The 27,029-nt window shown below is 40.7% G+C and overlaps 1 protein-coding gene and 1 pseudogene across 1 annotated transcript; both read left to right on the plus strand.

Moving 5' to 3' along the window:
- Positions 1 to 1,308: 1,308 nt before the first annotated feature.
- On the plus strand, positions 1,309 to 8,059 carry BCL2L10 (BCL2 like 10). Its single transcript, XM_057542682.1, is given in 3 exon segments — positions 1,309 to 1,423; positions 1,426 to 1,716; positions 7,933 to 8,059. Coding segments are annotated over 3 exon segments (465 nt in total). The 3' UTR covers positions 7,992 to 8,059.
- Positions 4,684 to 7,576, plus strand: LOC103003669 (T-complex protein 1 subunit delta-like; annotated as a pseudogene).
- Positions 8,060 to 27,029: the final 18,970 nt, after the last annotated feature.

Genomic DNA, 27,029 nt, shown 5'->3' on the forward strand with positions numbered 1-27,029 from the left:
AAGCCAGAACCTGCTTCTCAAAAGGATAGTCATCTGCAGAAGAGGACGTAGATTTGCTTCACAATCCTAGAGGTCTGCACCATAACTGCATCGGTGCTTGCCAGAGGCTCCATACAGCTTCTCTATGTGACACTTCAAGTATCATTGGACCTGCTGGATCATAAAACCCAAGTGATAGAGTAGCTTGTACTATAGCCTAAACAGCTGCAGAGCCTTCTCTTGTTCTGCTTCCCAATCCACCCGTCTGTAGATGCGTTGAGGTTGCATACTCAAATGCGTTATGTTGCCTCCAAAGTGACCTACCAAGGGTTGTGCCTCTTTCTTTTTGTCGGTGATACAAGCTGCAGCAATTCATCTTCCACCCTGACGGGGATATTTCAAAATGCTCCAGACCAATGAACCCTCACAAATTTCACTGCTGGTACAATTCTATGTCAGTCTGGGTCCAATCAGGAGAAAGAAGCCATAGAGTAACATGAACAGAGAAAGATTAGTATAAGAAGTATTACCTATAATAGGGGATTGGAGTAATGAGGGATTGGCCAGTAAAAAGTGGAGAATTCTAAGCAATATAGGGATGGTAGCTATAAGAAGCAGCCAAAAGCTGGGTACTCCCTCAACCTCTATTATAGTGATAATTTAACTGTACTGTGATTGCCTGTTTCTTTGTCCCATCACTAGACTCCAGGGTCCTTGAGAGCAGGGACCACATGCCTTGTTCTCCATTATATCTCCAGTGCTAAGGGGGAGACCTACCACCCCAAAGACTACGAGTAAATGAGTGAATGAATGAGTGAATGCAGCCAATATTGGCACTCTAGCAACCTGCAGGAGAATTATCCTGTTTCCTGCCACATATACCAGACCCAAAGAAAGGTACCTGCAACACACACCTGGATGCTTCAGTCCAATCTGAGAAGACGCTGATAATCCTTTCAAGGGAGCCGCCAGTGGAGGGCTGTGTGTAGCCTTTGTCAACCTCTCCTAAAAAGGAGGCAAAAGTCTAGCCCAACTTCCCAGACTGTCCCCACTGGGTTCTTAGTCCCCCAAGCCGAGAGCTAAACAACAGCCCCAAAAGAGTCTCACTCTGCCCCTGATTGCTATGTGAACACATGCACACAGCTGGGCCTCGCCTATTGGGGCCGGAACAGGTGTAGATGGGATTCCCATCAAAGGCTCCTCTCCGGACCTGGGAAAGCAACTGCCCGGGGCGGACCGGGCCGAGCCGAGCCAATGCGGAGCGGAGCGGGGCGGGGCGCGGGCGGGCCTAGAAAACAGGCCGGGTCGGGCCCCGGCAGAGGCGGAGCCATGGGAGACGCGAACAAGGAGTGCACAGTCAGGCTGCTGATGGACTACCTGGAGTACTGCGCCCGCGAGCCCGGCACCCCCGCGCGGGCGCCGTCCACGCCCGAGGCCGCCGTGCTGTGCCCGTGGCCGCCCGGATACAGGAGACCAACCTGCACTACTTGTCCCAATGCCGCGGCTTCCGCGGGAACCGCGTCGAGCTGGTGGCCTGGATGGCGCAGGAGCTACTCGCCAACAACCGTGGTGGCCCCAGCTGGGGCCGCGTGGCAGCGCTCGTGACCTTCGCGGGGACGCTGCTGGAGAGGCCGCCGCCGGGGGCCCGTAGGCGGAAGAAGACGGAGAATGAAGACGTTAGCAGGCACTGCCAGTTCCTGGTGGCCTTGCTGTGTGCTCAGCTCTTCGGACGGCAAGGTGAGCGCGGCGGGTGCGGGGACCCGGGGCGGGTGGGCAGCCCGGGACGCGCCCACGCGGCCGGCACCTGGAGGGACCCTGCGGCTTCAGCCCCGTGGGGCGTTCGTTTCAGCAGGCCTGGGACATTCTTGGTGAAGTCCGGCTTTCTCCTCTACTGGCGGAGTCAGACACCAAAACAGGCCTAGTTAGACGGCTCTCATGCTAACGCATTCTGAAACAGCAGCGCACGACTTGGGTTTGCACACTTCGGCCTTGTCCTTGATCGCCCTCGGGGTTTTAGGGTGCGCTCATGTTAGGTCTGGATGCTTTGCTTAGGTAGAAATTCCCAAAGTGGCGAAGTCAGCAACGGGGTGGCCTGGGCCAGGTGGGTTCTTTCTCCAACACTTATTAGATGCACCTTTCTCCATAGACCCCACGGCTCTGCAGGTCAGAGCACACCAGCCTAAAGCGTTAGAATGAAAAGGCAGCCCCTTGTCCAACCCCTCCATCGCTCAGGAAGAGCTGAGGCAGAGGTGTCTGGGGGGTGGGGGTGGGGGCGGTGGTCGCGCGGGCACCCCGTGGTGCTGAAGACTCGAGGTTCCTTAACTTCCGATTCACTGCACCCAGCCCTCAATTGGGAGATAGCCAGGCGCCCTGGCGCGCAGCTGTAAGCCATTGATCTCTGTGGTCTAGGCTAGAGCGGGAGGCCCTTGCAGCTCCTAAACTGAGCTCAAGATCAGCGAGAGTCTGGCCAGCGTTCCGTAAGAGGGGAGAATGCCTCCTGGGTTCTGAGCGAGACCCCTGCTTCTTTCTTCTCCTCCTTACTGGAGTTGAATCAGCGACTGTGGTGACCCAGGTTATAGAAGAAATACAGCCAAACTATTAAAACCAACAATTAAAAAAAAAAAGTCTAAGAATCTAGACACTGCAGGAAACTTAGCCTCCTGTTTTGCAATTTTCTGGTAGACCTGTATTGATGAATTGGGTTCCATTTGTGGAGGAGAGGTAGTATTTGAATCAGAACCTTGACCTTGCATGAACAGTTTGAGGTGTTAGCATTAATTCCATTCTTTTGGGACGGGAAGGGATGGGGAGGCGGGGTCTTAAACTATTCCGGCCTGTGAACTCTCAGAACCCCACCTGAGCCATTTGTCTTAACAAGGCATTTGGCCCCCAAGGGCACTCCGCACTAAAGAGGAAATTGATGGGGGGGCATTGTTTTTGTTCTCGTCTTTTGGCTAATCACCATTGAGTAAGGAACAATCTTTTAACATCAGGAAGCAGAAATTCTCCAATTGAGTAAACTAGACATGGCCACACCTCTCTCAGCTGCAGTTAAAATGCCACAGGCTGGATTTCAAGTCCCTCCCTACGCCCCTGTTTTTCTGACTGGAACTGCTTGCTTTATTGTCTCAGGGGATACCTTTCAATTTAGCGATTTGTCAGTTTCCCAAAATGGCATCAGTTCTTTGCTCAGGAAAGAACATGATATAGTATTCTACCTTCCTCTCGGCTTTTGAAAGAAGTGAATGAAAAGATGAGTGTTCCTGCTCTAAGTGACAAAGTTGTGTTCTCTATGTCCTTCTGCCCCCTATGTTATACTACTTCTTACAAATACTAACTCAAAGATTCCTAATTACAAGTTACCTATTGCTCAGGATTTCCTTTTTTTACATTTTAAATTCAGGAGTTGTCTTAGTGTTTAATCTAGAACCTCCTGTGTATTTTATTGAGTACAGGTTTTGAGTGTTATGAAGCAATCTAGTTCTCTTCTCCCTCCCCTTATAGGATGGATTTTGTCTTTTCTTCCAATGCTCATTGCAGCCATCTTGGGAAAGACAGCTGGTCTGGGTTTTTCTCTCATACTGTACAGCAATGATCTTAATCTACTTCTGGTCAAAATTATCCTGAGTTCTAAAATTCTTAACTCATTTCTACCTGCCTGACTGTGACCAGCCAAGCAAATTTGAGATGTGAAAGAACAAACCAGAGTAAACCACCTCCTGAGACATTTTTACCTGCATTCATATAAGGAGTCCTACAGTGATTCAGCCAGCATTTTAACTCCTGACAAGTACTCAGAGATATTAGGACAAAGGCACAAATGGCTCTTCTTTAAATGGGAGACACAGGGGTCTAAAGGCTTATTGCTCCAAAGAATTACAGAAGAAACTGCTTTCCATTAAATAGGAAATACAGTGCTATTTGCTACGTTTGTATAAGAGTGGATATGTATCTCTCATCTATCCATGATTTCATGTGCTACTGCTGACTAATTTATCAAGGCACTGTGTCAGGGGTGTAAAATGATACTACAAGTCCTCTGAGTCACAGTTTAGTTTAACAAAGAATGTGATAGTAAATCCTTTTATAAGGAATTCTTTCTAAATCCTTTAAAATGTAATTTCTGGGACTTCTAGGTTTTTAGAGTTAATATATTGAAATTTTATTTTTCTGACTTCAATAAATTATTAAATCTTTAAAGTTTTAATTTATGCATCTTTAAAAAAAACAGTTGGTTTTGCTTGGGATTCAATAAGCCTTTATTCTTAGGAGTAACTTGATTGATGACAATTTCCTTTTTATTGTCTCTTTAAATACAACACATACAATTATTTTAAACATTTAATCAGTACACAGGCACATAACAAGTCCTTCTCTTTCACCTTCCATTCTGCACTCAACCCATCACTTGAGGTAGATGGAGAAAGAAAACTTTACCCTGTACCTGAGCCCTATGAATTTCAAAGATGAAAGATAGATTAACAGGAGAGAAACATACAAACCTTATTTGATGTTAATGTTTTTTACAGGGGACTTCATAGAAAAGAAGTGAAAACTCAAAGAAGCAGTAAGACTTGGGGTTTATATACCAGTTTAACAAAGGGTGATAAATTGTGGAGATAGGACTAAACAAAGAAAAGGGGTTTGGGCTTCCAGGGGCGGTATATTGTGGGACAGTGACTAGGAAATATATCGGGGCAGCTAATGGAAGGTGAGGATTATTTTAGTAAAATTCATGGAGATTCATCTTGGTATTAACTCCCATTGCCAGTGATAAGAGTGTTCTCCCCTTCCTGGTACAAGAAGGCACCTTTCTCACAGGAAATTTATGCCCTGCTTTTAGGCAGAAAGGGGTCAGAGAGCCCTTCCTATATATGCTATTTCTCAGTTGCCTTCAGCTAAAATAATCAGTATGCCAAAGTGGCATATTTGGGGGTAACATGTTCTGATCCCCTTCAGTGGTTAACAGTGAACACAGTTATTCTAGTGCCCGCTGGAATCTGTGTCCATCTGTCCTTTCGGAGCCCACACAGACCCAACCAAGCTTGCTAGCAGCCAGGGGAAGAACACCCGTGAGGACAAGAAGCCAGCCCAGATCTGCTTCAGCAACATCTTCATGGCCAAAGCTGTTGCCGATGCTATTAGATCAAGACTTGGACCAAAAGGAGTGGATAAAATGATTCAAGATGGAAGAGGTGATGTGACCATTACAAATGGTGCTACCATTCTGAAACAAACATAGGCATGACATCCAACAGCCAGAATGCCGGTAGAGCTAAGGCTCAAGAGAAAGAAGGAAATGCACCACATCAGCGGTCATCGTTGCTGGCTCTCTCTTGGATTCCTGTAGCAGGTTTTTTCAGAAATGGATTCATCGTTTCCAAATCACTTTAGAAGGATTTGGAAAGGGTACTGAAATCTTGACATGCCGTGACCTGTGGAACCGAGTGACAGAGAAGTGCTGTTAAACAGTGCAGCCACTTCATTGAGCTCAGCAGTTGTCTCTCAGGATTCAAGTCTCTCTCTTACGTGAGTGTAAAGGCAGGGAGGAAAGTGATTGATCCAGCCACAGCTACTGGTGTAGATCTCAGAGATGTCAGAATAGTTAAGAAACCTGCTAGGGCTTCCCTGGTGGCGCAGTGGTTAAGAATCTGCCTGCCAATGCAGGGGACACGGGTTCGAGCCCTGGTCTGGGAAGATCCCACATGCCACGGAGCAACTAAGCCCGTGAGCCACAACTACTGAGCCTGCGCGTCTGGAGCTTGTGCTCCGCAACGGGAGAGGCTGCGACTGTAAGAGGCCCGCGCACCGCGATGAAGAGTGGCCCCCGCTCGCCGCAACTGGAGAAAGCCCTCGCACAGAAACGAAGACCAACACAGACAAAAATAAATAAATAAATAAATTAATTAATTAATTTAAAAAAAATTTCTGTTGTTTAAAAAAAAAAAGAAACCTGCTAATGCCCTCGAAGGTATAATGCTAAGTGAAATAAATCAGACAGAAAGACAAATACTGTGTGATCTCTCTTACAGGTGGAACCTTAAAAAAAAATAAAAAACAAGCTCATAGAACAGGTTGGTGGTTTCCAGAGGTGGGGGTAGAGGGGTGAGAGAAATGGGTGGGTAAACTGTTCTTGTCTTTTTGCTTGTTTTTAGTTTAAATGAACTGTCATTTTTTTTTTTTTTTTTTTTTAGAAAAAGGAAACTTGGTGGGAGAATTGATGATTTTGTGTTGGTGGAAGGGCTGGTTCTCACCCGAAAGGTGGCCAATTCTGACATATCCAGAGTTGAAAAGATTAAGATTGGGCTTAAAAACAGATCATGATAATCAAACAGTTTCTTTCTGATATGCCCACATGGATGGAGCCCTGAGGAAAGACAGACTATATTCTAAATTTAACGAAGCAAATTTTAAAAACGGATGTATTTTCTTTCTCATGCGGAAGTCTATTCTTAAGACATGCTCTTAGTGATCTTGTATTAAATTTCCTGATCAAAATGAAGATTGTGGTAGTTAAGGACATTGAAAGAGAAAATATTGGAACCAAGCCAGTTGCTCATACTGACCAACTTAACTGCTGACATGCTGGGTTTGGCTGAATGAGCTGAGGGGGTCAATTTACATGGCTCTGGCACACTGCTCAAGATTACAGGCTATATTATCCCAGGAAAAAGTTACAGCTGTTGTTCCTGGTTCTAACACATTGGTGATGGAAGAAGCCGGGCCCTCAGTTCATGATGCCCTATGTGTTATTCATTGTTTAGTAAAGCAGAGAGCTCTTATTGCAGGAGGTAGTGCTCCAGAGATAGAGTGGGCCCTGTGGTTAACTGGATATTCACGAACATTGAGTGGTATGAAATCCTACTGCATTCATGCCTTTGCAGATGTTACGGAGCTCATTCCATCTACACTAGCTGAAACTGCTGGACTGAATCCCATGTCTACAGTCACAGAACTAAGAAAACCGGCATGCTGAGGAGAAAAACTATAGGCATTAATGTCCAAAAGGATGGTATTTCCAACGTTTTGGAGGAACTGGTTATTCAGCCTTTGTTGGTTTCAGTCAGTGTACTGACTCTAGCAACTGAAACTGTGTGGCCCTGCAGTAAACCTTTCTCTGCTCCAAACTCTGATGTTTCAGTTTGTTTGTCTTCACTGTATGTGGGGCACATGAACTTGCATTTGCTAACAATATGAAGTAGGACTCACTTCTTTTTTTTTAGAATTTCACTTATTTATTTATTTATTTTTGGCTGTGTTGGGTCTTCGTTTCTGTGTGAGGGCTTTCTCTAGTTGTGGCAAGTGGAGGCCACTCTTCATCGCGGTGTGCGGGCCTCTCACTATCGCGGTCTCTCTTGTTGCGGAGCACAGGCTCCAGACGCGCAGGCTCAGTAGTTGTGGCACACGGGCTTAGTTGCTCCACGGCATGTGGGATCTTCCCAGACCAGGGCTCGAACCCGTGTCCCCTGCATTGGCAGGCAGACTCTCAACCACTGCACCACCAGGGAAGCCCAGGACTCACTTCTTATAAAAGAAGAGTTGGGGTGGATATTTCAGCACTGTTTATAGATGGTCCATTTTTTCCCAGCTAATTTGAATGTTTTCTCTAGTTTGTTGACTTATCTTTTCCTCTACTAATAGCACTCTGTCTCAATTACTATATGTTTATGACATGTTTAAACATCTGGTGTTATAGTCTAATCTCCTACCCCACCATTCTTCTTCAAAAAATTAAAAATATCCTTGGCCATTTCTGTGAATTGTTTAAGTTGAATTCTAAAAACCAGTTTATAAAGAATCCATTACGACATTTCTTTAGGATTTTGAATAGAATGGGATTGGATTATAAATCAATCTGGAAATAAGTAGTAACTTTACAATATTGTGTCTTCCCTTCTAAGAACATAACTCCTGTTCCACTTATTTAGGTCTCTTACGGTTTTCTTCATACAGGTCCTGTGTTTTTGCCAGGAGTATTCCAACTCTTTGAGTTCTTTTGCTACTGGGAATAGAATCTGGAGAGGATGTTTTGCCTTCCCAGAGGGAGCCTGCCTTGAAGAGAAGAGCTCACAGGACAGAGGTCAGAGATTGGGGGTGGGATGGAGCGTGGAGAAACAGTTTTGATGACATGACTGAAATCTCACAATTCGGCTGTGCCTAAAGCTAGTTGGGGCTCAATAAATTTCCTTTTCTGCTTAAACTGATTTTTAAAAAACTTTTATTTTATATTGGAGTATAGTTGATTAACAATGCTCTGTTAGTCTCAGGTGTACAGCAAAGTGATTCAGTTATATACATATACATGTATTGACTCTTTTTCAAATTATTTTCCCATTTACATTGTTACATAATATTGAGCAGAGTTCCCTGTGCTATACAGTAGGTCCTTTTTGGGTATCTATTTTATATATAGCAGTGTATACATGTCAATCCCAAACTCCTAATTATCCCTCCCCTCCCTGCACCCTTCCCCTCTGGTAACCATAAATTTGTTCTCTAAGTCTGTGAGTCTGCTTCTGTTTTGTAAATAGGTTCATTTGTATCATTTTTTTTAAGATTCCTTATATAAGTGATATCATACGATATTTGTCTTTCCCTGTCTGACTTACTTCACTTAGTACTATAATCTCCAGGTCCATCCATGTTGCTGCAAATGGCATTATTTCATTCTTGTTAATGGCTGAGTAATATTCCATTGTTTATATGTACCATATCTTCTTTTTTTTTTAACATCTTTATTGGAGTATAATTGCTTTACAATGGTGTGTTAGTTTCTGCTTTATAAAAAAATGAATCAGTTATACATATACATATGTCCCCATATCTCCTCCCTCTTGCATCTCCCTCCCTCGCACCCTCCCTGTCCCATCCCTCTAGGTGGTCACAAAGCACCGAGCTGATCTCCCTGTGCTATGCGGTTGCTTCCCACTAGCTATCTATTTTACGTTTGGTAGTGTATATATGTCCATGCCACTCTCTCACTTTGTCACAGCTTACCCTTCCCCCTCCCCATATCCTCAAGTCCATTCTCTAGTAGGTCTGTGTCTTTATTCCCGTCTTACCACTAGGTTCTTCATGACCTTTTTTTTTTTTTCTTAGATTCCATATATATGTGTTAGCATACTGTATTTGTTTTTCTCTTTCTGACTTACTTCACTCTGTATGACAGACTCTAACTCCATCCACCTCACTACAAATAACTCAATTTCGTTTCTTTTTATGGCTGAGTAATATCGCATTGTATATATGTGCCACATCTTCTTTATCCATTCATCTGTCGATGGACACTTAGGTTACTTCCATGTCCTGGCTATCGTAAATAGAGCTGCAATGAACATTTTGGTACATGACTCTTTTTGAATTATGGTTTTCTCAGGGTATATGCCCAGTAGTGGGATTGCTGGGTCATATGGTAGTTTTATTTTTAGATTTTTCAGGAACCTCCATGCTGTTCTCCATAGTGGCTGTATCAATTTACATTCCCACCAACAGTGCAAGAGGGTTCCCTTTACTCCACACCCTCTCCAGCATTTATTGTTTGTAGATTTTTTGATGATGGCCATTCTGACTGGTGTGAGATGATATCTCATTGTAGTTTTGATTGGCATTTCTCTAATGATTAATGATGTTGAACAGTCTTTCATGTGTTTGTTGGCAATCTGTATATCTTCTTTGGAGAAATGTCTGTTTAGGTCTTCTGCCCATTTTTGGATTGGGTTGTTTCTTTTTTTGTTACTGAGCTGCATGAGCTGCTTGTAAATTTTGGAGATTAATTCTTTGTCAGTTGCTTCATTTGCAAATATTTTCTCCCATTCTGAGGGTTGTCTTTTGGTCTTGTTTATGGTTTCCTTTGCTGTGCAAAAGCTTTTAAGTTTCATTAGGTCCCATTTGTTTGTTTTTATTTCCATTTCTCTAGGAGGTGGGTCAAAAAGGATGTTGCTGTGATTTATGCCATGGAGTGTTCTGCCTATGTTTTCCTCTAAGGGTTTGATAGTGTCTGGCCTTACATTTAGGTCTTTAATCCATTTTGAGTTTATTTTTGTGTATGGTGTCAAGGAGTGTTCTAATTTCATTCTTTTACATGTAGCTGTCCAGTTTTCCCAGCACTGCTTATTGAAGAGGCTGTCTTTTCTCCACTGTATATTCTTGCCTCCTTTATCAAAGATAAGGTGACCATATGTGCGTGGGTTTATCTCTGGGCTTTCTATCCTGTTCCATTGATCTATATTTCTGATTTTGTGCCAGTACCATACTGTCTTGATTACTGTAGCTATGTAGTATAGTCTGAACTCAGAGAGCCTGACTCCTCCAGCTCCGTTTTTCTTTCTCAAGATTGCTTTGGCTATTTGGGGTCTTTTGTGTTTCCATACAAATTGTGAAGTTTTTTGTTCTAGTTCTGTGAAAAATGCCAGTGGTAGTTTGATAGGGATTGCACTGAATCTGTAGATTGCTTTGGGTAGTAGAGTCATTTTCACAATGTTGATTCTTCCAATCCAAGAACATGGTATATCTCTCCATCTGTTTGTATCATCTTTCATTTCTTTCACCAGTGTCTTATAGTTTTCTGCATACAGGTCTTTTGTTTCCCTAGGTAGGTTTATTCCTAGGTATTTTATTCTTTTTGTTGCAATGGTAAATGGGAGTGTTTCCATAATTTCTCTTTCAGATTTTTCATCATTAGTGTATAGGAATGCAAGAGATTTCTGTGCATTAATTTTGTATCCTGCAACTTTACCATATTCATTAATTAGCTCTAGCAGTTTTCTGGTGGCAGTTTTAGGATTCTCTATGTATAGTATCACGTCATCTGCAAACAGTGACAGTTTTACTTCTTCTTTTCCAATTTGTATTCCTTTTATTTCTTTTTCTTCTGTGATTGCCATGGCTAGGACTTCCAGAACTATGCTGAATAATAGTGGTGAGTGTGGACATCCTTGTCTCGTTCCTGATCTTAGAGGAAATGCTTTCAGTTTTTCACCATTGAGAATGATGTTTGCTGTGGGTTTGTCATATATGGCCTTTATTATGTTGAGGTAGGTTCCCTCTATGCCCACTTTCTGGAGAGTTTTTGTCATAAACGGGTGTTGAATTTTGTCAAAAGCTTTTTCTGCATCTATTGAGATGATCATATGCTTTTTATTCTTTATTTTGTTAATATGGTGTATCACATTGATTGATTTGCGTATATTGAAGAATCCTTGCATCCCTGGGATAAATCCCACTTGATCGTGGTGTATGATCCTTTTAATGTGTTGCTGGATTCGTTTGCTAGTATTTTGTTGAGGATTTTTGCATCTATATTCATCAGTGATATTGGTCTGTAATTTTCTTTTTTTGTAGTGTCTTTGTCTGGTTTTGGTATCAGGGTGATGGTGGCCTCATAGAATGAGTTTGGGAGTGTTCCTTCCTCTGCAATTTTTTGGAAGAGTTTGAGAAGGATAGGTGTTAGCTCTTCTCTAAATGTTTGATAGAATTCACCTGTGAAGCCATCTGGTCCTGGACTTTTGTTTGTTGGAAGATTTTTCATCACAGTTTCAATTTCATTACTTGTGATTGGTCTATTCATATTTTCTGTTTCTTCCTGGTTCAGTCTTGGAAGGTTATACCTTTCTAAGAATTTGTCCATTTCTTCCAGGTTGTCCGTTTTATTGGCATAAAGTTGCTTGTAGTAGTCTCTTAGGATGCTTTGTATTTCTGTGTTGTCTGTTGTAACTTCTCCTTTTTCATTTCTGATTTTATTGATTTGAGTTCTCTCCCTCTTTTTCTTGATGAGTCTGGCTAGTGGCTTATCAATTTTGTTTATCTTCTCAAAGAAACACCTTTTAATTTTATTGATCTTTGCTATTGTTTTCTTTGTTTCTGTTTCATTTATTTCTGCTCTGATCTTTATGATTTCTTTCCTTCTGCTAACTTTGGGTTTTGTTTGTTCTTCTTTGTCTAGTTTCTTTAGGTGTAAGGTTAGATTGTTTACTTGAGATTTTTCTTGTTTCTTGAGGTACGGTTGTATAGCTATAAACTTCCCTCTTAGAACTGCTTTTGCTGCATCCCATAGGTTTTGGGTCATCGTGTTTTCATTGTCATTTGTCTCTAGGTATTTTTTGACTTCCTCTTTGATTTCTTCAGTGATCTCTTGGTTATTTAGTAACATTGTTTAGCATCCATGTGTTTGTGTTTTTTACGTTTTTTTCCCTGTAATTCATTTCTAATCTCATAGCGTTGTGGTCAGAAAAGATGCTTGATATGATTTCAATTTTCTTAAATTTACTGAGGCTTGATTTGTGACCCAAGATGTGAACTATCCTGGAGAATGTTCCGTGCGCACTTGAGAAGAACGTGTAATCTGTTCTTTTTTGATGGAATGTCCTATAAATATCAATTAAATCTATCTGATCTATTGTGTCATTTAAAGCTTCTGTTTCCTTATTTATTTTCATTTTGGATGATCTGTCCATTGGTGTAAGTGAGGTGTTAAAGTCCCCCACTATTATTGTGCTACTGTCAATTTCCTCTTTTATAGCTGTTAGCAGTTGCCTTATGTATTGAGGTGCTCCTATGTTGGGTGCATATATATTTATATTTGTTATATCTTCTTCTTGGATTGATCCCTTGATCATTATGTAGTGTCCTTCCTTGTCTCTTGTAACATTCTTTATTTTAAAGTCTATTTTATCTGATATGAGTATAGCTACTCCAGCTTTCTTTTGATTTCCATTTGCATGGAATATCTTTTTCCATCCCCTCACTTTCAGTCTGTATGTGTCCCTAGGTCTGAAGTGGGTCTCTTGTAGACAGCATATATTTGGGTCTTGTTTTTGTATCCATTCAGCAAGCCTGTGTCTTTTGGTTGGAGCATTTAATCCATTCACGTTTAAGGTAATTATAGATATGTATGTCCCTATGACCATTTTCTTAATTGTTTTGAGTTTGTTTTTGTAGGTCCTTTTCTTCTCTTGTGTTTCCCACTTAGAGAAGTTCCTTTAGCAATTGTTGTAGAGCTGGTTTGGTTGCGCTGAATTCTCTTAGCTTTTGCTTGTCTGTAAAGCTTTTGATTTATCCATCAAATCTAAATGAGATCCTTGCTAGGTAGAGTCATCTTGGTTGTAGGTTCTTCCCTTTCATCACTTTAAGTATATCATGCCCCTCCCTTCTGGCTTGTAGAGTTTCTGCTGAGAAATCAGCTGTTAACCTTATGGGAGTTCTCTTGTATGTTATTTTTCGTTTTTCCCTTGCTGCTTTCAATAATTTTTCTTTGTCTTTAATTTTGCCACTTTGATTACTATGTGTCTCGGCGTGTTTCTCCTTGGGTTTATCCTGTATGGGACTCTCTGCGCTTCCTGGACTTGGGTGGCTATTTCCTTTCCCATGTTAGGGAAATTTTCGACTATAATCTCTTCAGATATTTTCTCTGGTCCTTTCTCTCTTCGCCTTCTGGGACCCCTATAATGTGAATGTTGTTGCGTTTAATGTTGTCCCAGAGGTCTCTTAGGCTGTCTTCATTTCTTTTCATTCTTTTTTATTTAGTCTGTTCCACAGCAGTGAATTTCACCATTCTGTCCTCCAGGTCACTTATCCGTTCTTCTGCCTCAGTTATTCTAATATTGATTCCTTCTAGTGTAGTTTTCGTTTCAGTTATTGTATTGTTCATCTCTGTTTGTTTGTTCTTTAATTCTTCTAGGTCTTTGTTAATCATTTCTTGCATCTTCTCAATCTTTGCCTCCATTCTTATTCCGAGGTCCTGGATCATTTTCACTATCATTATTCTGAATTCTTTTTCTGGAAGGTTGCCTATCTCCACTTCATTTAGTTGTTTTTCTGCGTTTTTTTCTTGTTCCTTCATCTGGTATATAGCCCTCTGCCTTTTCATCTTGTCTATCTTTCTGTAAATGTGCTTTTTGTTCCACAGGCTGCAGGATTGTAGTTTTTCTTGCTTCTGCTGTCTGCCCTCTTGTGGTTGAGGCTGTCTAGGAGGATTGTGCAGGCTTTCTGATGGGAGGGGCTGGTTCCTGCCCATGGGTAGATAGAGCTGGGTCTTGTCCCTCTGGTGGTCACGGCAATGCTCAGGGAGACTTTAAGCAACTTGTCTGCTGATGGGTGGGGCTGTGTTCCCGCCCTGTTGGTTGTTTGGCCTGAGATGACCCAGCACTGGAACCTACAGGCTGTTTTGTGGGGCTAATGGCGGTGTCTGGGAGGGCTCACGCCAGTGAGTACTTCTCAGAACTGCTGCTGCCAGTGTCCTTGTCCCCACAGTGAGCCACAGCCACCCTCGCCTCTGCAAGAGACCCTCCAATACTAGCAGGTAGGTCTGGCCCAGTCTCATATGGGGTCACTGCTTTTTTCCCCCTGGGTCCTTGTGCACATGAGACTTTGAGTGCCTGCCAGGAGTGGAGTTTCTGTTTCCTCCAGTCCTGTAGAAGTCCTGTAATCAAACCCCACTGGCCTTCAAAGCCAGATTCTCTGGGGACTCCTCCTTCCGTTGCTTGACCACCAGGCTGGGAAGCCTGACATGGTGCTCAGTACTTTCACTCCTGTGGGATAACTTTTGTGGTATAATTGTTTTACAGTTTGTGAGTTGCCCACCTGGCAGGTATATGATTTGATTTTATCATGATTGCATCCCTCCTACCATCTTGTGGCCACTTCTTTGTCTTTGGATGTAGGGTATCTTTTTTGGTAGGTTCCAGCATTTTTTTTATCAATGGTTGTTTAGCAGTTAGTTGTGATTTTGGTGTTTTTGTAAGAAGGGGGTGAGCTCATGTCCTTCTACTGCACCATCTTAAGCTAATCTCTAAACTGATTTTTTTTACAAGTGAAACTCAATTCATTATTGAGTCACAGAATCAATTTTTCCCTGTTACATTTGTTAGTTAGTAATGGCTGTCATAAGAAGAAACGTAATGTGGGTTTTAAATCTGGCTATTTTGAACTCTAACTAGTTGGCACTAATGTTTCTTTCTCAAAATTTATACCTCACTTTCTTTTTCTTGGATAATTGTATAAATTAGTGAATGATGGGGATAGTTGTTTTCTATCTACCAGGAATTCCCTTGATTTCTGGTCTGTTGATGGCCTTCTTTTCTTCCAGCAATTTTTTTCATTTTAGCATTTTAGGAGGGAGGAGTTGTGGTGTCATTGCTCAGACCATAATTTAACCTAGGATCTCTCAAGTTCTTTGAGTAAATTAAGGATTAGACACACCTATGTTAATCCTCTGTGGTAAGAAAAAAACATTACCTTAACAACACTGAAAGTGCTGAGTGATGAAGCATTCCAGGTTTCAGATATGTTTTTGACTGGACTATCTAGCCACAAGAGGATGAAATATTTTTCCCATGTGGTAATTTTGTCATTGTTCTTAGCATGTGTATGCTTGTTCCACAAGCTAAGTATTGTGGGCTCATGAAAAGAAGATGAGTAGCCTGATGTAGCACTGAGTAATGTGACAGTTCAGGACACTCTTGGAGTGCATTTTCTAGTAATATTCTTACCCATCAGCCTGTAAGCACTGGGTCCCTCAAAATTTTGTCTGATACCCTATCCCTTGTCTACTTGGAAGGATAATATATTTGTTATTATCTTTTCTCAAGTTTATCCTGCATTTCTAGCTTCTAGCTGGACACTTCTAGGTAAATGCTGTTGCTTCAAACTCATCCATTTTTTCCAGTTGTCCTTTTCCCGTAAACTTTTAGTTCTTTTGGACCCCACTCCCCTTCATCTCCCTACTGCTTTTCCCAACCCACTCTACTGTCATTTTGAGGGTGTATTCTTTCCCTCTTTTAATCAAAATGTTCTCTAATCTTCCTCTAGAAGCCCTTCTCTGCCCCACATGCCCCACATTTATGACCTTAAAACCTCCTTTCCAGCTCTCTTTGATGGCTTTTCATTCTTATATATGCCAAATCCATCTGCAACTGTGCTACCTGGAATAACTAGTAAAATGCTTCTCAGGGATGCATCCTTGTTTAACGATCTTTATTGGTTCCTCATGGCCTGCAGTGGAAACAGTCCAGATCCCGAGACCAGCTTTCCCTCATTCCGACCTCATATTCCTGCCAGCCTGTCCCACTGTCCCCTAGATTCATGTTGTCTGTCCTGTCTCTGAACCAGTTTTGTGTTCATGCCATTTCCTCAGCAACAACACTCTTTCCCATCCATCAGTCGCTGAAATTCAATACCCGTATTAAAATTTGTCTCTTCAGTGAAATTTCAAGAAAACATCTCCCTCTTACTGCTAAGTTCTCTTTGGCTTAAACTGCCACTTTTTATTTTAGTTCTTACCTTACTTACTACTCCCCTTCCCTTCTCTCACCTCCATCAAATGGGCTAAATTATTAAGATAAGCACAAATCCCTGACTTCTACTACCCTCAACTCATTATCAACAGAAAGCCAAACACATAAAGTGTTCAGAATACTTAATAATGGCTCTTCATTAGCTTTACAATGGCTCTCAGGTGCACAGAATCACATCAATCATAATTATTAGTTCAGGACATACACATCATTAATCCATGCCTGCACAGACTGCTTATTTTTAATGAAATAACCATGAATACACCACACAGTATAAAAGCTAGGACCTTAACCAAAACATACCTGGTTCTGTGGTCTTTCCCAAAGGTTTCCTTCTGCAAGCACTTACAACTACGGAAATGCAGTGCTATGAAAGTGGGGGCAGTCAGGACTAATATTTATGTATGTATGTATGTATGTGGGATCTTAGTTCTCTGACCAGGGATTGAACTCGGGCCCTCGGTAGTGAAAGCACAGAGTCCTAACCACTGGACTGCCAGGGAATTTCCTTTTTTCAGCTTTTTTTTTTTTGGAGGGCTAATTTAGAATGAGGATTCAAGGAGGGCCTTCCTGTAGAGGTGATGTTTGAGTCGCAGGAGGAGTGGAGAGCCCTGGGGGAAGGGGAGAGAAGAGAGCAGAGAAAAGGAGGAAACTAGGGGTGTGATGGAAACCAAGAGGAGGTGGCACTTGAAGAAGTCAGGACTCCTTAACCTCACGTGATAGAAACTGCAGCAGTAATTTAGGGCTGAATTGCTTTCTGATTGACTCACATGGCTCCTGCCTGGCATGGGGGTCTTCATTTTCCTCCCTCTGGATGTTTTTTGGGGGGGTGGGGGAGAACGTCACAGTATTTTTTTTCAGTTTTATTGAGATATAATTGACATACATCACTGTATAAGTTTAAGGTATACAACATAATGGCTTAACTTACATATATTATGAAATTATTACTAAAATAAAAAGAAAATGTTTTTCCTGTGATGAGAACTCAGGATCTACACTCTTAACAACTTTCCTATATATCATTACAGCAGTGTTAACTATAGTCATCATGTTGTACATTACATCCCTGGTACTTATTTATCTTATAACTGGAAGTTAGTACATTTTGACCACTTTCATTCAATTCTCCCTCTCCCCAACCCCTACCTTTGGTAACCACAGATCTGATCTCTTTTTTATGAGTTTTTTTTGTTTTGTTTTGTTTTAGATTCCACGTATATGTGAGATCATAGAGCATGTCTTTCTCTGACTTATTTTACTTCACATAATGTCTTCAAGGTCCATCCATGTTGCAAATGGCAGGATTTCCTTATTGTTCTTTTATGGCTGAATAATACTCCTGTGCGTGTGTGCGTGTGTGTGTGTGTGTAGAAAACCCTGAAGTCTCCACCTAAAAATTATTAGAACTGATAAATGAATTCAGCAAAGTTGTAGGATACAAGATTAATATACAGAAGTCTGTTGCTTTTCTATACACTAATATTGAACTAACATACATACACCACAACTTCTTTTCCTATTCATCCATTGACAGACACTGAAGTTTTTTCCATGTCTTGGGTATCGTAAATAATGCTGCTATGAACATGAGAGTACACATATCTCTTTGAGTTAATGTTTTCATTTCTTTTGGATATATTCCCAGAAGTCAAATTGCTAAATCATATGGTAGTTGCATTTTTAATTTTTAAGGTTTCTCCATACTGTTTGCCACAGCCGCTGTACCAACAATGCACAAGGGGTTCCTTTTCTCCACATCCTCTTTTTTGTCATCTCTTATCTTTTTGATGACCATTTTTTTATATGGTGTGAGGAAATGTTCTAATCTCATTGTTTTACATGTGACTGTCAGTTTTTCCAGCACCATTTATTGAAGAAACTGTCTTTCTCCATTGTATATTCTTGCTTGCTTTGCTGTAAATTAATTGACCGTAAGTGTGTGGGTTTGTTTCTGGGCTTTCTATTCTGTTCCATTGATCTATGTGTCTGTTTTAGTGCCAGTACCATGCTGTTTTTATTACTATACCTTTGTAGTATAGTCTGAAGTCTGAGAGGGTGACACCTCCAGCTTTGTTCTTTTTTCTCAAGATTGCATTTGCAATTTGGGATCTTTTGTGTTTCCATATGAATTTTAGGATTATTTGTTTTAGTTCTGTGAAGAATGTCATGGGTATTTTAATAGGGGTTGCATTAAATCTGTAGCTTGCTTTGGGTAGTATGGCCATTTTAATAATATTAATTCTTCAATCAGAGAGCATAGGATAACTTTCCATTTCTTTGTATCATCTTCCATTTCCTTCATCAGTGTTTTATAGTTTTCAGAGTATAGGTCTTTCACTTCCTTGATTGTTTATTCCTACGTATATTATTATTTTTGATGCAATTTTAAATGGGATTTTTTTTTACTTTCTCTTTCTGTTAGTTCATTATTAGTGTATAGAAAAACAACAGATTTCTGTTTATTAATCTTGTATCCTGCACCTTTGCTGAATTCATTTATTAGTGTAGTTTTGGGTGGAGACTTCAGGGTTTTCTATATAAAGTATCATGTCTCCGCAAATAGTGACACTTCAACTTCTTCCCTTGAGATATGGATACTATTAATTTCTTTTTCTTGTCTGATTGCTGTGGCTAGGACTTTAATACTGTGTTAAATAAAAGTGATGAGAGTGGGCATCCTTGTCTTGTTCCTGAATTTAGAGCAAAGGCTTTCAGCTTTTCACTGTTGAATATGATGTTAGCTGTGGGTTTGCCATAAGTGGCCTTTATTATGTTGAGATTTGTTCCCTCTCTACCCACTTTAATGAGAGTTTTTAATCACAAATGGATGTTGAATTTCGTCAAATGCTTTTTCTGCATCTATTGAGATGATCATGTGGTTTTTATCCTTTTGTTAATATGGTGTATCACATTGATTGATTTTTGAATATTGAACTATCCTTTCATCCCTGGAATAAATCCAACTTCGATGGTGTATGATCTTTTTTATATATTGTTGGATTCAGTTTGCTAATATTTTGAGGATTTTTGCATCTATATTCATCAAAAATACTGGTCTGTAATTTTGTTTTTTTGTAGTGTCTTTGTCTGGTTTTGGCATCAGGGTAATGGTGTCCTCATAGAACAAACTTGGGAGTGTTCTGTCCTCTTGAATTTTTTTGGACCAGTTTGAGAAGGGTAGATATTAATTCTTCTTATATGTTTGGTAGAATTCCCCTGCAAAGCTGTCTGGTACTGGACTTTTGTTTACTGGGAGTTTGTTTTCAATTACACATTCAATTTCAATTAGTGATTGGTCAGTTCCAATTGTCTGTTTCTTCTTGATTCAGTCTTGGAAGGTTGTATGTTTCTAGAAACTTGTCTGTTTCTCCTAGGTTGTCTAATTTTTTGGCATATAATTGTTCATAGTATTTGCTTATGATGTTTTTGTGTCTCTGTGGTATCGGTTATTTCTCCTTTTTCATTTCTTATTTTATTTATTTGGGTCCTCTCTCTTTTCTTCTTGGTAAGTTTGGCTAAAGGTTTATCAATTTTGTTTATCTTTTCAAAAAACCAACTCTTGGTTTCACAGTTTTTTCTATTGATTTTTTTTTTTTGGTCTGTGTTTCCTCTCTGATCTTATTTCCTCCCTTCTGCTAATTTTGGGTTTTGATTGTTCTTTTTCTAATTCCTTTAGGTGGTAGGTTAGGTTGTTCATTTGAGGTTTTTGTTTGTTTGTTTCTTGAGGAAGGCATGTATCACTATAAACCTCTTTTAGAACTGCTTTTGCTGTATCCCACAGATTTTGGAGTGTTGTGTTTCCATTTTCACTTGTCTTGAGGCATTTTCTGATTTCCTCTTTGATTTCTTCATTAACCTCTTGGTTTTTTAGTAGCATGATGTTTAGTCTCCACGTGTTTGTTCTTTCCCCATTTTTCTTTCTGTAATTGATTTCTAGTTTCATACTGTTGTGTTTTAAAAAATGCTTGATATAATTTCTGTCCTCTTAAATTTGTTGAGAATTGTTTTCTGGCCTAGTGTGTGATCTGTCCTGGAGAGCATTCAATGTGTATTTGAAAAGAATGTGTATTCTGTTGTTTTGGGATGTACTGTCCTATAGATATCTATTAAGTCCAACTCGTCTGTTGTGTCATTTAAGACCACTGTTGCCTTAGTGATTTTCTGTCTGGATGATCTGTCCATTGATGTCAGTGGGGTGTTAAAGTCTTCTACTATTATTATTGTCAATTTCTCCTTTTACGTCTGTTAGTATTTGCTGTATATATTTAGGTGCTCCTGTATTGGGTGCACATATGTTAATGAGTGTAATAATCTCTTCTTATGTTGATCACTTTATCATTATATAATGCCCTTCTTTGTCTTTCTTTATGGCTTCTGTTTTAAAGTCTATTTGTCTGATGTGAGTATTGCTACCCCTGCTTTCTTCTTGTTTCCATTTGCAAGAAATATCTTTTTCTATCCCCTCACTTTCAGTCTGTGTGTATTTTTAGCTCTGAAGTAAGTCTCTTATAGGCAGCATATAGAAGGGTGTTGTTTTTTCATCTGATAAGCCACTCTATCTTTTGATTAGAGCATTTAGTCCATTGACATGTAAAGTAAATGTTGATAAGTATGTACTTATTGGCATTTTATTACTTGTTTTCCAATTATTTTTGTAGTTATTGTCTGTTTATTTCTTCTTATTTTGTTCCCTTGTGGTTTGATGATTTTCTTTAGAATATGCTTGTGTTATGTTCTTTTTAGCTTTTGTGTATCTATTTTAGGTTTTTGATTTGTGGTTACCATGTGGATAATATATGTTGACCTATAACTATATCTATTTGTTTTAAACTGGTACTCATTTAAGTCCAAACACACCTGAGAGATCTACATTTTTTTTACTCCCCTCCACCACATTTTTTGTTTTTGATGTCATATTTTATACCATGTTTACCCCTTAACTATTTATTGTAGTTATAATTGCTTTTACAATTTTTTGTCTTTTAGTCTTCAGGCTGGCTTCTTTAAGTGGTTGATCCTCAGTCCTTGCTCTGTATTTGCCTTTCCTATTGGTATTTTCCCTTTCCTCTGGATTTTACTTCTTTTCATGTAGGAGGGCCCTTTAACACTTCTTTTACAGTAGGTTTAGTATTGATAAACTCCTTTAGTTTTTGCTTGTCTGAGAAGTTCGTTATCTCTCCTATTCTAAATGATAATTTTGCTGGGTAGAGTATCCTAGGTTGCAGAATTTTCCCTTTCTGCACTTGAATATATCATGCCCCTCCCTTCTGGACTGCAATGTTTCTGCAGATAAGTCAACTGATAGCCTTCTGGGGGGACGGTTCTCTTGTATATGACTCTTTGCTTTTCTCTTGCTGACTTTAGAATTCTCTTTTTAGCTTTAACTTTTGCCATTTTAATTATGATATGCCTTGGTGTGGGTCTGTTTGGGTTCATCTTTTTGGGACCCTCTGTGCTTCCTGTACCTGGATATCTATTTCCTTCTTCAGGTTTGGGAAGTTGTCAGCCATAATTTCCTCAAATACATTTTCAATCCCCTCTGTCTCTCTTCTCCCTCTGGGACCCCTATAATGCAAATGTTGGTATGCTCAATGTTTCCCAGAGATCTCTTAAATTGTTTTCATTTTTTAAATTTTCTTTTTGTTGTTCTGATTGGGTGATTTCCATTATTCTATCTTCCAGAGGATTTATGCATATTTCTGTATCACTTAGTCTGCTATTCATTCCTTCTAGTGTGTTTTTTATTTCAGCTATTGAATTCTTCATTTCTGATTGGGTCTTTTTTATATTTTCCAGTTCCTTGTTAAATTTTTCATTGTGTACATCTATTCTTCTCTCTAATTCAGTTAACATTTTTATTACCAATGCTTTGAATTCTTTATCTGGTGAATTGTTTATTTCTGTTTCATTATTTTTTTCAGGGGTTTTCTCTTGCTCTTTCAATTGAGAGCAATTCCTCTGCTTTTCCATTTTGCTTAACTTTCTCTGCCTCTGTAAATTTAGGTGAAACAGTTACCTATTGCATCTTGAAGGGGTGTTATTAAGTGGGAGCGTCCCTGTACAGACTGTGTGTGCCCAATGCCTTTGATGGGAGAGCTGGATTAGACATGGATGCATGCTACCTCTTTCCTCAGGGTGTGCTGGCAGCTATCACTTGGTAGCGGGTGGGGCTGGAGATGAAGGGCCTGGAGCTGGAGCTTAGTATAAGGCAGGACTTCCCCTCTGCTCAGTGGCTGTCACCACCCTATCACGGGCAGGGTCTGATCCCAAGGTGCTGGAGCAGAAGCCCTGAGGGTTGGGCTGACCTGGCTGTGTTCCCTTTAAGTGTGTGTGTTTCCCTTCTTCCCAGACGGGGATACTTGCCCCAGAGCAAGGGAGTGCTGAAGCGAATGGGGCCCATGTGGAGCCACACCGCAGGGCAGGAGGGGCGTGTACTGGGGGGTAAGCTGTGGAGGAGCAGCACCATCAGAATCTGGGCTGCTTCTGGCATGCCGCTTGAGTTAAGCACCAACAGTGGCCACCGCTGCCCTACCCAGGCTCCACCCCAGGACCAGGTCACCTCTATATCCCACAGTCAAGTCTTCTCCCTGGTGATGGCCACCCCAGATCCAGTGCTGCACTGTGACATAGAATGAACAGGGGGCTGACCATTCACTTGGTTCAGGCTGGGGTGCACAGCACCATGGTTTCAGGAAACCCAGCAGCTGCTAGAGCAGACCTCTCTCTGCCCTGCCTCAGGGGCAAGCCAGCACATGTGTGCTCCCGTCAAGTGGAGTCCAGGCTTCCCATAGCCCTTCTATTAGTCCCAGCAGTCCTCCAACCAGCAAAGGAGGCTCTTCTCTTCCTTCTGGTGTAGGACTCCAGGACTGGGATACTCAATCTGTGTCTCTCACCACTCACTCCCTAGGGTGGGTGTCCACCCATGTAACCTCCCTTTTCCTCTGAGTTCCCTCCCAGGGGCATAGGTCCGTACCCAGTTTCTATTCTTCCCTTCCTACCTGATTACACGTGTATCTTTCTTACGTCCTTGGTTGTATAGGAGTCCTCCTGCCAATTTCCAGTTAGTTTTCAGTGAGAATTGTTCCACATGTAGATGTATTTTTAAAAGGGCTTTTTTTTTAAGGGAATACTATTTATTTATTTATTTACTTTATTATTTATGGCTGTGTTGGGTCTTCGTTTCTGTGCGAAGGCTTTCTCTAGTTGCGGCAAGTGGGGGCCACTCTTCATCGCGGTGCGTGGGCCTCTCACTATCGCGGCCTCTCTTGTTGCGGAGCACAGGCTCCAGACGCGCAGGCTCAGTAATTGTGGCTCACGGGCCCAGTTGCTCCGCGGCATGTGGGATCTTCCCAGACCAGGGCTCGAACCTGTGTCCCCTGCATTGGCAGGCAGACTCTCAACCACTGCGCCACCAGGGAAGCCCATGTAGACGTATTTTTGATGTGTTCATGGGGGGAGGTGAGCTCCACATCCTCTTACTCCACACCGTGATTGATCCCCCGCACATATAATTGATTGTATGTATTTTGCAATGTGTCAGTTATCTAACACTCACCTGATTAGTGTGCTCAGCCTTCATGGATTAAGGCCTATGTCCATGATTATTATTTACAACATCTAAAGCTTAGAGTAAACAGTTGTATTAGTCCGCATGGGCTACTGTAACAAAATGCCATAGACTAGATGTCTTAAACAACGGAAATTGATTTCTCACAGTTCTGGAGGCTGTAAATCCAAGATCAAGGTGTTGGCAGCATTGGTTTCTCCTGAGGCCCCTCTCCTCGGCTTGCAGATGGCCATCTTCTCATGTCCTCACATGGACTTCTCTGCACAGCCATCCTTGGTTTCTCCCTTCTCATAATGACACCAGTCTTACTGGATTAAAGCCCCACCCTTATAACCTTATTTACCACTAATTACCTCTTGAAAGTTCCTATCTCCAAATACAGTCACATCAGGAGTGGGGGGTAGGATTTCAATATACAAATTTGTGGGGGCCAATTTAGTCCGTAACAACTGTCAGTTCCTCATCCCCTTTGAAGCAGGACCCAAGAAGCTCAACCCTCCTAATAGTCTTCCATGTGGCAGCCAGAAAGCTCTTTCTTTAAAAGCCAGCCTAATGGTGTCCAGCTTCCCAGCTTTCAGATACAGTTTAGACTATCTAAATTAACCCATAAGTGTCTAAGCCATTGGCATCTTGCTCAGCTCTCTGACCTTATATCCTGCTGTGTACAAGCCACCCACCCAATGCTCTGCCTTTTCCTATCCCTCTCCACTGTGTTCCTTCTTTATGGAAGTGATTATAACTTGCTACCTTCAGGTTTTATCCTGTGGGCTTCCATCTGCTCTCCTATCTGTATCCTTTATGCAGCTGAATCTTATTTGTTGTTCAAGACTCAGCTCAAGTGTCTCCTCTTCTAGAAGCCTCTTTACAGGACACTCTCCTGTACAACATCCTATCTTGTGTGCATATTTATAGCTCAAACTGTGGCTCTTGGCTTGTCTCACCTCATCTGAACCATAACCTCTTTGAGGGCAGGGACTGTGTCCTACTTATTCCATTTGTACTCCCAGCACTTCACACAGTGCCTGGAATGACATAGAGGAAGAAATCTATGGAACTATTTGAATAGTGATGCAAATCAGATACTGTCATTCCATCTCCTAAGCAAATAGCTCTGTTTGAGGCTGTTGTGGATTCCCGTTCAGATGATCATGGGGGCATCCTTTCTTACTGATTATGCTGACATATTACTAGCTGGCCCAGGCTTGTAAGCTGTTTTGCTAACGATCCCCACAAAGAACTAGAAAAAGAACAAATTAAGCCCATAATTAGTAGAAGGAAGGAAATAAAGATCAGAGTGAAAGAAATGGAAACCAGATAAAAATAGGAAGAATCAACAAAACTAAAAACTAATTCTTTGAAAAGATAGCTAGACTATATATGTGTTGATTGCTAAAACTTTCCTCTCAGAACCTCTTTGGCTGCATCCCACAAGATCTGATATGTTGTATTTACATTTTCTTTTGTTAAATAACTTTTTATTTCAATTGCAATTTCTTCTTTGACCCATTGGTTGTTTAAAAGTGTATTGTTTCGTTTTCACGTGTTTGTAGATCTCAATTTCCTCTTGATCTAGATTTCTACTTTTATGCCATTGGGGACAGAAAAGGTAGCTGGTATGATTTCAGTCTTCTTAGATTTGCTAGGATTTGTTCTGTGTCCTATCATATGCTCTATGCTGTAGAATGTTTCTTGTGCACTTGAAAAGAATGTGTATTCTGCTTTTGGATGGACTGTTCTATGTAATTTATTAAGTTCATCTGGTCTAATGTGTCCTTTAAGGCCAGTGTTTCCTTATTGATTTTCTGTCTGGATGATCTACCATTGATGTAAGTGGAGTGTTAAAGTCCCCTACTATTATTGTGTTAACTGTCAGCTTCTCCCTTTATGTCTGTTAATATTTCCTTTATGTATTTGGTGCTCCTATGTTGGCTGTATTTATGTTTATAATTTTTATATGTCCTTGGTGTATTGACCCTTTTGTCATTATTTGTCACTTCTTACCATTTTTTATTTCAAGGCTATTTTGTCTGATATAAATATTGCTACACCCACTTTGTTTTTGTTTCCAGTTGCTTGGAATATCATTTTCTGGCCCTACATTTTGAGCCGCTGTATTAATATGTCTTTAGAGCTGAGATGAGTCTCCTTAGGCAGCATATAGTTCGGTCATTTTTTTTAATCCATCCAGCCACTCTGTACTTTTTGATTGCTGAGTTCAATCCCTTTATATTTAAGGTGATGTTGATATGTACGAACTTACTACTGCCATTTAATCTTTTGCCTTCTGGTTATTTTGTTGCTCCATTGGGTTTTTTTTTTAATTTTTAAAAAAATTTTTATTGGAAAATAGTTGATTTACAATATTGTGATAGTTTCTGGTGTACAGCAAAGTGAATCAGTTATACATACACATATATACAATCATTTTTAGATTCTTTTCCCATATAGGTCATTACAGAGTACTGAGTAGAGTTCTCTGTGCTATACAGTAGCTCCTTATTAGTTATCTAATTTTATATATAGTAGTGTGTATATGTCAATCCCAACCTCCCAATTTATCCCTCCCTCCATTTCCCCACTGGTAACCATAAGTTTGTTTTTTACATCTGTCACTCTATTTCTGTTTTGTAAATAAGTTCATTTGTACCATTTTTTAGATTCCACATATAAATGATATCATATGATATTTGTCTTTCTCTGTCTGACTTACTTCACTTAGTATGATAATCTCCAGTTTCGTCCATGTTGCTGCAAATGGCATTATTCCATTCTTATTAGGCTGAGTAATATTCCATTGTATGTACGTACCACATCCTCTTATCCATTCCTCTGTCGATAGACACTTAGGTTGCTTCCATGTCCTGGCTATTGTGAGTAGTGCTGCAGTGAACATTGCATGTATCTTTTCGATTTATGGTTTTCTCAGGATATATGCCCAGGAGTGGAACTGCTGGATCACATGGTAGCTCTATTTTTGATTCTTTAAGGAACCTCCAAACTGTTCTGCATAATGGTCATACCAATTTACCTTCCCACCAACAGTGTAGGAGGGTTCCCTTTTCTTCACACCCTCTCCAGCATTTATAGTTTGGAGATTCTTTGATGCTGGACATTCTGACCAGTGTGAGGTGATACCTCATTATGGTTTTGATTTGCATTTCTCTAATGATTAGTGGTGTTAAGCATCTTGG

This window comes from Balaenoptera acutorostrata, chromosome 3, assembly GCF_949987535.1.
Source record: "Balaenoptera acutorostrata chromosome 3, mBalAcu1.1, whole genome shotgun sequence".
Lineage (NCBI taxonomy): Eukaryota > Metazoa > Chordata > Mammalia > Artiodactyla > Balaenopteridae > Balaenoptera > Balaenoptera acutorostrata.